General features: G+C 32.0%; 1 protein-coding gene across 1 annotated transcript; it reads right to left on the bottom strand.

Annotated features, from left to right (window-relative positions):
- Positions 1 to 5,656: 5,656 nt before the first annotated feature.
- LOC131639663 (protein neprosin-like) lies at positions 5,657 to 10,431 on the bottom strand. Its single transcript, XM_058910142.1, has 7 exons — positions 10,136 to 10,431; positions 9,973 to 10,059; positions 9,684 to 9,893; positions 9,343 to 9,507; positions 8,143 to 8,196; positions 7,845 to 7,991; positions 5,657 to 6,119 (listed from the first exon to the last, which is right to left on the bottom strand). Exons 1-7 carry the CDS (start codon positions 10,403 to 10,405, stop codon positions 5,742 to 5,744), a joined length of 1,311 nt encoding a protein of 436 aa, XP_058766125.1. The 5' UTR covers positions 10,406 to 10,431; the 3' UTR covers positions 5,657 to 5,741.
- Between the last annotated feature and the right edge of the window lie 549 nt (positions 10,432 to 10,980).

Below are 10,980 nucleotides of genomic sequence, written 5' to 3'. Positions count from 1 at the left end.
ACTCTGCAAGATTTTCCAAGTACACATGGTTCACAAAACTTCAGCTTTTCGACTTTGTCTCCACCAAGCAGATTTTGTTTCCCTAATTCGACCAGACCCCTTTCACTGACATGGCCCAATCTCATGTGCCAGATTTCTGTCTTCGACAAAGGTTTCGTGGATACAACATTTGTCGAACCACTTACAACTTCAGCCTCAAGGGTATATAAGCCTTGTTTCTTCACGCCTCTCAAGACTTCCTTCGAACCCTTCATGACTCTTAGGATACTTTTCTCTCCTTGGAAAACATATCCTTTCTTGTCGAATTCACCAAGAGAAAGCAGATTTCTCTTCAAATCAGGAACATACCTGACTTCAGTCAACAACCTTATTGACTCATCATGGAGCTTGAATCTCACAGATCCAACACCTGCAATCTTGCAAGCCTTGTTGTTTCCCAGCAATACTGATCCACCATCTTGATTACATAATTCCTCGAACAAGTCTTTGTTTGGAGTCATGTGCCAAGTGCAACCTGAATCCATAATCCACTCCTTCTTAGAGTCACTGCTTGAAACCACAAGAACATCAGATGATTCGAAATCATCTTGAACAATGGCAGCGTTGCCATTATCCTTACCTCCATGATATTTCAGGCGTTCAGGGCACACCTTTCTTGTGTGACCCTCCTTCTTACAATGGTAGCATCGAATTCCAGATGCTTCGCCACTATAAGACTTCGACTGGCTTTTGCCTTTCTTCTTGTCGAACTTACCATCCTTTCGTAAGAGTTTTCCTTTAATGGCCAAACCTTCGCCAACAGTCGAAGGTTTATGCTCCTTTCGTTCATTCAAGTCCTTAGAGTACAAGGCTGATTGAACTTCTTCAAACGTCAGGGACTCCCTTCCATACAAGAGAGTTTCTTTGAAGTGAGCATGTGATCGAGGCAAAGAACACAATAGTAACAGCGCTTGATCTTCATCATCGATCTTCACATCAATATTTTCAAGATCAAGAATCAGCTTGTTGAACATATCCAACTGCTCAGCCAATACTTTGTCTTCAATCATCTTGAATGAATACAAAGCTTGCTTCAGGTAGAGTCGATTTACCAGCGATTTGGTCATATACAAACTTTCAAGTTTCACCCATAACCCTGATGCCGTCGTCTCCTTTGATACCTGCCGGAGAACCTTATCACCAAGGCTCAACAGAATTGCGCTGTGTGCTTTCTCGATCATAGTTGTCTTCTCCGCTGCCGTTAATGCAGCATTCATGGCTGCCTCTCCCTTCAACGCTTCCAAACAACCCTGCTGAACCAGTAGGGCTTTCATCTTCAAGCGCCACAGACCGAAATCATTCACTCCGGTGAACTTTTCAATCTCATACTTTGTTGAAGGCATCTTCTCCACGCTCACCGCACCAATTTGTTGTGAATTGAATACCAAGAACAAAGTATAATAGGGAATTAGGGAGGAGAAGAAGAACACAAGAATTGGTTATAACTGCTATTCTTTCACTTTCTCTTAAAACAAGATTACAAGTTTACAAGAATAACAAATAACCTCTCTCACCCTAAATTAGGATTTGCAGCTTAGCAATGATGAGAGACTAGTATGCTATTTATAATAAAACCTAACATACTAACTAATGGGCTTTTTCAGCAAGGCCCATTACACAAGCCAACTTAATAAACAAGCTAACTTAACAAATTAGGGTTTAAACACTAAAACCTAATTTAACATGCTAACAACCCTAGCATCTTCGACATCTGCATGCTAGACCCATCTTCGACTACAGCATGCACACTTCGACACCAGCATGTGAACAATCCTTCGACTTCATGCTTAACTCTGTCGAACTGTCGAACCAAGAAGCTACCCTTCGACAATACTAGAGTTCGATCCAATATCTCACAGGGTGAATATTATTGTGTAAAAACATTATATTATTAAAAATATAAGGAATTTCACATCATTTATGTACACAACCGATGTGAAAAGTGATTTCGTAACACATATCCCTTCGATTAACCATCACAACCGAGGGGAAAGTGAAGGATTTCACATTGGTTCATATTCCACTCAATGTGAAAAGTGAAGCTTTTCCCCCGCGATTAACCTTGCAATCAAGGGGAAAAGTGGCGCACTTTCAATTTTTTCACCTCGGCCTATGGCTTGAGGGGAAACGTAACACACTTTCCATTACACCCTATGTTACCTCGCTCACTCAATTGAGGTAAAAACCACTTTATCAATCGAGGTAAAAGCCTTTTTTTCGTAGTAGTATCGGGTGATTGGTTGGGTGTTGCTGCTAGGGATGTAAATGGGCATGTCCGCTCCGTTTTGGTCCGCCCCACAAAAGTAAGCACAAAACGAGACGGGGAGGGGCGACCATAGATTAGGGTGTGAGCCTAAAACATCGGTCCATCCTACGAAACAATGAGGACGGGGGCGCATCCCACAGGCATTGCCCCTATTAAGCTTAACAATGCAAAAAATTATGTAAATATTCGCGCCTGCTAAAAACGAGGTGGGTCGAGACAAGCACATTATAGGATGCGGGACTAAAATCTTATCCCACCTTGCAAAAAAATGCAAGAAAAATGGGCATGTCTGGCGGAAAAGACCCAGTTTTTCACTTGTAGTTACTGCATAAAGTGTTTTGCTAGAGTTGTCTATCCTCTTCGATTCCCTAGCCGTGGTCTTTGAAGACTTTCTTTCCTCCTTTTGTATGCTTAGTTTGCTTGTTTAACTTTTCCCTTTTTAATTAATATATCTTTTACCTTTTAACTTTGTTTTTGTTTTTGGGACTAATCTATTTTCTCTTATATTATATAGGCTTAAATAGTGTTTTCATCTCTATAAGTTAGCATGTTTTTGGTTTTTCACCATATGTCCAATTCGTTTTAAATGAAATCCAACTAATGATGTTAGAATTTCATCTGGGTGCAACTGCTTGGATATGTTGAAGGATTTAGGGTCCATTGTTATGGACATTGAGAATGGCAAAAAGGCAAAGATGAAGATTAAGTTGGAGAAGGAGAAGAGAAATGCGACTCTGTTGAAGGTTTTGTTGGTTGGGTCATGGGGGTTCTTCTTTGCTTATCACAAATGGTGTTGAACCCCTTTGTTTGTGTCTGTTTGTTGTTCTTTATTTCAGTCCTTGTAACATGAATGTATTTTGGAAATGGTCCCTGTACCATATGATGAATGAAAAAGATGTTTTAATTTTGGGTAGTATATGTATCACATTATGTTGCTCATCCTGTTTTAAATTATGCATAGACCAAACTTGATAATGTTCATAAAATCTAAACTGGTATAAGGTCACTTCAATTGTGCATAAAACAAACTTGATAATGTATCCAAAACACACACTGTCTCATAAAGCTATAAGCTTAAGCCGCATTACATGGCTGTGTCCAAAACATAAAGGTTTGCCTCAAAGGATAAAGCCATAATACAAAATAGGAAACAACAAGTCTTAAACAAGTCATAATACATAATGGTTCAAATCAAAATACATAATAGAAAATCAAAAGTCTTAAACTGCATGTCTATAATTTCCATGGTTGTGCTGCACTGCTTCCTTCTCCCTTGAGCTTTTTGCATTTGAGTAATCTTGTTCTATCACTCCTCCTCAACTCCAGCTTCCTTGCCACCTTTTGTTTGATTTTTTTTGCCTGGAAAGACACAATTAAAATAGATAGAGTTATGCAAATATCAATAAAGTTGAGAATACAACTGAACTAAATTTGTTAGTAACAAACTTAATTGGTTTAGGGGTCGCAGGTACAGGTTCATTAGGTATAGCCTCAACATCTTTAATAGGTGTAGACAAAATGTAGTTTGGTTGTGAGTCACCAACTACATGAGAAGCCATTACAGGTGGAACTTGAGAAGCCATTACAGCCTCACCATATGGAACATGGTCATTAGAAACTTGAGGTGGAACTTGAGTAGTGATATCATTGACATTGGGTTGAGGTTGTGTTGTTACAAAAGCTGCACAAAGATCTGCTGCAAGCATTTCAAACTCTTGTGTCGACATCACAATGTGGTTCTGGCTGTTGTTCAGGTGGAGGATCATCTTGAGGCTGTTGTTGCTCAGTAGAAGCATCACTTTCAGCATGAATTGGTTGTTCTGCTACAGTTGGTATAGGTTATGTAGCATTTTTCTTTGATTTTTTCTGCATACAGAGTAATGCAATCAATATCAATTGCCAACAGTTAGTAAGAATACATTTTATTGAGCTAAGATTTTACCTTTCTTTTCTGAGCTTCAGGGTCAAAAACCAATACTGAACAACTCTTTGCATTGTAGCCATGTACACCAAAGTTGGTACAACAATACGAGGTCTGTGTCCTTCCTTTATTAGGATCTTCGTCAAGTTCCATCCTCCTTAATTTCTTGGGAAGGAGTATTCCTATGTTTCCTTGCTATCCTCTTGACCCTTTTAGTTGGTTTCTCTACAACATCAAATCCATCATCCATGCCATGGGCTCTTTCATCCTCATTGTCCTCAAATGATAAACCATTATAATCAATATCTTCACTATCATCACTATCAGTTGCAGATTCAACACCATAATCAACTTCAATATCATCAACATTGTCAGCAAAATAATTATCTTCTACATCATCATTAACTACATGATTAGCTTCAGTTTCATCAACATTATCAAATTCAATATCATCCACATTATCAGTTTCACCATTAGCATTATCATCCTCATTAACTACATTTTCAGCTACAACTACCCTATGCTCAACATATAAATCCACACTACATCTGGTTTAAACAACATTTTCATAGACCTCAGCAACATCCACATCACTAACCATCCTTGCATGCTTATCCGATAGAATGTTATACCACCATAACCAATAATCAGTTGACTCGAAATTACATATTTCTTTCACAATACCAATTGCTTCAAAGAAGCTCCATCTATCAGGGTCAATGTCTATTGACTCTTTATCCCCACCTAAGTAGTATACCACACCGTCCCTACAAAACTTACCCCCATAATGAATATTCACCGTAAATGTCATATCTGGAAGATGAAATTAAGGTCGCTAAAACTAGATTATGACTTCGTCAACCTCAAAGGCCTCACCCAGACAAGTGCTCGTAGCTATCGCCTCCACCTTCACTGAGATTTCACTGAAATGCTTTCTTAATATAAACCCTAATTTTCAGGGACTAAATACCAAACAAGGAATCAATTTTTGATAACATATTTTGGCAAGAAAATAATATATCCACATGTGTCAAAGAAAATAATAAAAAAAAAAAAGCTAAGGAGTATGCCAGGTCATCAACGTTTGCCACCTGAGCGTTTTTTAACGTCTCACTAACAGTAAGGACTAACGCCAAAACGAATTGGACATATGAGGACTTGGATAAAAAAAAGATTCAGGAGCTAAAACCAAAAACACGCTAAATTACAGGGACGAAAACACTATTTAAACATATTATATATTATATTTGTCTTTAACAACAATCTAAAAACAGATAAAGCAATAATAGAGGTTGAATATATATTTTTAGTTCTTAAGACATTGACAAAGAGTCCATGTGGTAAAGCTCCAATCAATGAATGACCTTTGAGTTAAAAAACATGAACAAATAAGAATTTAAATTTGAATATAAGAATAAATCACCCTAAAAAGATTTTTTTTTAAAAAGAAATGATAAAGAATTTTTTTAAATTGTTCACCTTTATAATTCTAATTCTATATTATTCATAAATTTCTTAAGGGCATTTCACATTCCTTCCCGGTCCACCAAAGTAAAAGTAATTTCCCCACCCATTATTAGTCCCTTGTTGAATGTTATAACAATTTGGGTGATCAGCTACAACTTTGAGATTTGGCAATGGAATCAAGCTATTATCAGAATCCACAACTTGCATATTTCTAACATATGAAGCTTTTGCAAAACCCTCTTCTGCAAAATGTCCACTACCCATTTGAGTGGAAGTGTGAGAGCCTGTTGACATTGAATTCACTATTTCTCCACCAAATTGAACCATAGTTGCATGATCCTTTAAGTGTGTGAACAAAGAGGATGGCCAATACCCAATTAATTCTCCATTTCCATATTCAAGCCACCAATTCCCATGCTTCGGATCCTACACATAAAAAATAAACAAAATAATTTAACATACTAATATATAAATGTTGATAATAATTTTACAAAATAAAAATATTAAATAATAACTATCACATGAAAGCCGAATATTTATTACGTTAAAAAACGTGGTTGCCTTAGCTAAACTATATAAAACCAGCTTGTAACCACTCACATTTAGAATTGAACATCTAAAACATAAAAATATATGGTGGGTGGACTGATAGATGAAACGTGATAGCAATTGATCCTATCTTAAACCAAATTATAGATGTTATGTTAAAATATATAGTTAGGTTTAACTCAACCATTTTATTCGATTTGAATGATGATTACTTATATTTATAAGCGTACATGTTCAAATCATATATTATCCTATCACATTTAACCTATCAAATATCAAGCATGGATTCATTCTGAGGTGCTACTTGTGTAAATCTAAATGAGACAATTTTCTTTTTTTGTGACAAAGTTAAATTACTCAAAGATAGACATAATCATTAAGAGGAACATGTTCAGAATTATAGATAGAATATCTTTAGTTGATAAAAAAAGCAAAGGAAAATGATGTTTTCAAGTAGCCAGAAAGAATATTATATAAAGAGATCATAAAAAAATGATGATAAATGATATATTGAAAGAAGAAGAAAAGATAGATAAAATGAAATAACAGAAAAAGAATCATAAAAAGATAAAGCACATGGGATTTACAGTACATTCAAAAAAATCCACAAAGTGCATGCGTGTAATAATGTACAAAAGTAGTAAAGTCAATAAATGTTGTACCTAAATACAACATTGGAACAATACTAGAAAATTTTGTTGATTATGTTTTTTTCTTCTTCCCTTTTGTGTCATTTATTTTACTTTTATCAAAATAATTATTATGTTGTGAACATGTTATTATAACCTTGCCCTTGCTTATTCTATAATTCTACATAATAACAAACTTCAAAAGTATATAAAAAGACTTTCAAAATAATATAGTGCTCCAAGTCCCCACCATTGACATTCTTTAAAAGTTTAGACTTTAGATTTTTCTCTAAGGCTTTGACTAATTAAGTCAATTTGATTTTTGAAGTTAAAAGTAAATTATAATGATGTTTAAAATTAAAAAAAAAAATGGTCACATTAGTTTCCACAACAATATTATGAACTAAAATTATTGACACATAAAGTTTAGTCTCTATTTTCTCTTATTCAATAAAATGGTATTTTTAATTTAAATTTCTCTTACCCCTTATTTATTTTTAACGATTCAAAATTGGTGACATAAGATATATAAAGAATAATTTTATATCAATTTAAATTTCTATTTTAACTATATAAATCTTAAAAATCTATACATAATAATTTTAAAAATTTCAATTTCAATTTTAATTTCAATTTCAATTTCAAAAATTATTAGATTTTATAATACTCTATCAAAATAATTTTATATCATCATATCATATATTACATCTTCATTTTTTTAATAAAGGAACTCCAGATTAATGCAAACAAGAGTGATATATTGAAATGTAAAAATCCAATTTGCTAGTGAATAAAAATATATTGACCAAAACAATATTTAAGTCTAAAATTATTAAAACTCTTATTCTAATAATTATGAAGTTATATTGATGATAATTATTGAACAAAAACGTAATTAAGAAAAATAATAAGAACATAAGAGATATCTACCAAATTATCCATAGTGTTTTAAAATCTATTTGCAGAAAATTACCTTCCAAATCATTAAGCTAATATCAAACTGGCCTCCATTATATGAAGAAGTTGGAGAAATTGCAGCTCCAATTGCAATTTTACTACTAGTTTGAACAAAGCCAGAGCAAAGTAAATTGTAGCACCCAGTTCCTTGATATGAATCACTCTGCAATTATTACTTCTATCATTATTTATTTTCATTAAATAATTTTTTATAAATGGATATCTTAAACTTGAAGCAAACATAAATTACATATATCATACATATACTAGTTGTAGTACTTTTCCACATACTTTTCTTGAATTAATTTACTTACCGTCCAATAAGTAAAGAATCTAGGGTAGCTGTCCCCATAAAGCTCTGGACTAACCTGTATAAAAATTACTACTTGAACTTAGCTTCATTGGCTTAAATACAAAATTGAGTACATTGATGTAGATGATAGGTAGGTTGTGACATGCTAATTTCCTTTTGAATGCTAAAGCTAATTGAATGCTTTAAATTTTCATTTTCAATGATAAATACTCCCTCCATTTTTTTTTTTTTATTGTTAGATCGTTTTGGAATTTTTTATTATTAAATTACAAATCATTTTATAATATCTATAAATTATTAATAAAAAATAATTTAACACAAAAAACAATAGATTTTTTTACAAAGAATATAAAGGCTCGTGCTTAACAATGTTATATCTGTCTTCTAGTATAATAAATATAGTTTTTAAAAAATTATTTTGCAATTAAAAAATATTAGCATCTCATTTGTTGCTCGTTTGTTTGTATATTTGTGTAGTTTTTGTTATGTTAATATAAAAGTTTCATATTTTATATTTTTAAATATTTATTATTTATTTATTTTTTAAAATATATTTTTCTCATGCTATTAATAAAGGATAGTTTTACAAAGAAATTGATATTTTTATCTTTTTCAAATAATAATTATTATATTTCCTAAAACTTGTGAAAATTATGGTTAAAAATCACAAATAATCATTAATAATATTAATTAGAAATTTATTTGAAAAATGTTAATAACTGTGTACTTCTATTTAAGGATGGAAAAAGTATTTTATGTTACTCGTTCCGTCCCACATTATGTGTCTTAATTTTTTTTATTTGTTTTAAATTATTTGTGTTTTTAAATTACCAATGTCATATTTTTTGAAACATTAGTCTATATATTTTAAAGGAATTAACTACATTATAACTAACAACCCTATTATTATTATTAATAAAAATATTTTAGTAAGTAAAGGTTGTTTATAATTAAAATTAAAACAATTAAATATTATTTAAAATATAAAAACAGTTAAAAAAGACTTTTAATTAGAGATGGAAAAGGTACATAAAAAATATTTTAAAAGAAAACTAAAAAATGACACCTAGTTTGAGATAAAAAAATGTACATAATAAAAATAATTTGACTTTAATATGAACTATCATTAAATTTTTATGACATCTCAAACTAAATGGAATGATTAATTATATAATGTAATTAATTAGAGTAATTAACATGCCTGCCAACCAGCTTCAATGGTGTTGAGATCTTCTCCAAATGAACCAGCTATGACCCATATTTGAGACAAACTGAACTCATATTGACTTTCCACTTGTGGGTCCCACACGTTTATGCTAGCCTTTGCTCCATAATACTCATTTCCACTCACATACCCAACTGCATGCTATGCAACAATAACAAAGAAAGAACATTGGAGCACATACTTTAATAAATGTATATATAAATAAAGTTAACTATACCATACATAAGAAAAAACACAAAAAAAAAAAGTATAAAATAAAATAAATTATGAGACAAAACTTCCATGTTTCCTTTGTTTTCAGAAATGGCATAATATACCTCATGTCCATCGCCAGAGGTGTCCCTTCCCACACGTTTTAGTTTTCTTCCAAATGTGCTAATAGAGCAACCTCTTAACATGTCTTGTTCTTTTATTCTTCTTACAGGAATTGTTCCTTCCGGACACGACTCACCCGATAAACTCCATAATTGAAAATTGTCGTTTATATTATTGAGCTGATTATAATCTCTTGGTCGATCAGGAGGAACCTGTGAATTATAAAGTATAAATACAGAAAAATTTGAAGATATGATTAAATTTTTTTAAGGAACAAGAAAAACACGTTACCAATGGTTTTTGTCCTTTTAATAACGGATGATCAAAAGCAGGTTGTTTATGAGACGGAACGCACTCTATAATATCACCATCAAAACTCTAGAGAAAAAAAAAACAAACATATTAATTTGTAACAAAATGTTTAAGGAAAGATTCGAGATATATTTTGACATACATGAATTGTCTTAATAGAAGGCTTGTTGATCCTTTGTAGATGAACATTTATGGTTCGTTTCAACTTGTGAAACTCTTTCTCTGGTAGAAAAGTTTGATTTTGACCACTAGTTTCTGAAGAATAAACATGACAAACCAAAGAAACAAGGAGAAGAAAATGTAGGAAGAAGGAGATGAATGGAAAGCTAAAATCCATGTTTTGTTTTGTGTGTGTTTGTCCACATTTGTCTTGTCTTTTTGGTTTTCTCCATGGAAAGAAATCTATTCCCATATCTATCGAACATAAGTTTATGAATAGTATTTGTAAGACAATTTAATCAAGAAATATTCTCTCTTTCTCCCTTTACTTTAGTACTTATATTACATATGCTATACAGAATAATGAAGATAAGGAATCTCTTTTATATCAACTAAAAAAAAGTTTATTGTTGAATACATTTATACACTTGAATACATAATATAATATTTAATATAAGAAAAATACAAAATTAATTAATGTTTTATTCATTAATTAAAACATTTAATGAAAATGTAAAATGCATCTTGACTACTATAATTTTTTTTATTATTAAACTATTTTTTATTTTATTAGAGAATGTATTGGGTATGTGTTTATCGTGAAATTTAGTAAACAATCGCTAGTCTTTCAAAAGGTTACTTGAATGATCGACTAGATGATCCTAAGGCATATGTTCATAAAGTTTTATGAGTTACCATCATGAACAACTCATTTCTCTATTGGCAATTGTCCTATCTTCTTGGATTTACTATGGATTTTCTCTCCAGTTAATCCTTTAAAGGATCTGCTAAATTTTTATCAATGCGTACATGATTCCACTACAAAAA

Source organism: Vicia villosa, unplaced genomic scaffold, assembly GCF_029867415.1.
Source record: "Vicia villosa cultivar HV-30 ecotype Madison, WI unplaced genomic scaffold, Vvil1.0 ctg.002729F_1_1, whole genome shotgun sequence".
Classification (NCBI taxonomy): Eukaryota; Viridiplantae; Streptophyta; class Magnoliopsida; order Fabales; family Fabaceae; genus Vicia; species Vicia villosa.
This window is presented reverse-complemented; position numbering and strand designations above follow the sequence as displayed.

Excerpts from the sequence above, each read along its gene's own strand:
- LOC131639663 (XM_058910142.1), bottom strand. The coding sequence starts at position 10,405 with ATGGGAATAGATTTCTTTCCATGGAGAAAACCAAAAAGACAAGACAAA. Across the intron at positions 9,508-9,683 it reads CCTCTGGCGATGGACATGAG|CATGCAGTTGGGTATGTGAG; the intron begins GTATATTATGCC and ends ATTGTTGCATAG. Across the intron at positions 6,120-7,844 it reads TTAGCTTAATGATTTGGAAG|GATCCGAAGCATGGGAATTG; the intron begins GTAATTTTCTGC and ends TTTTATGTGTAG.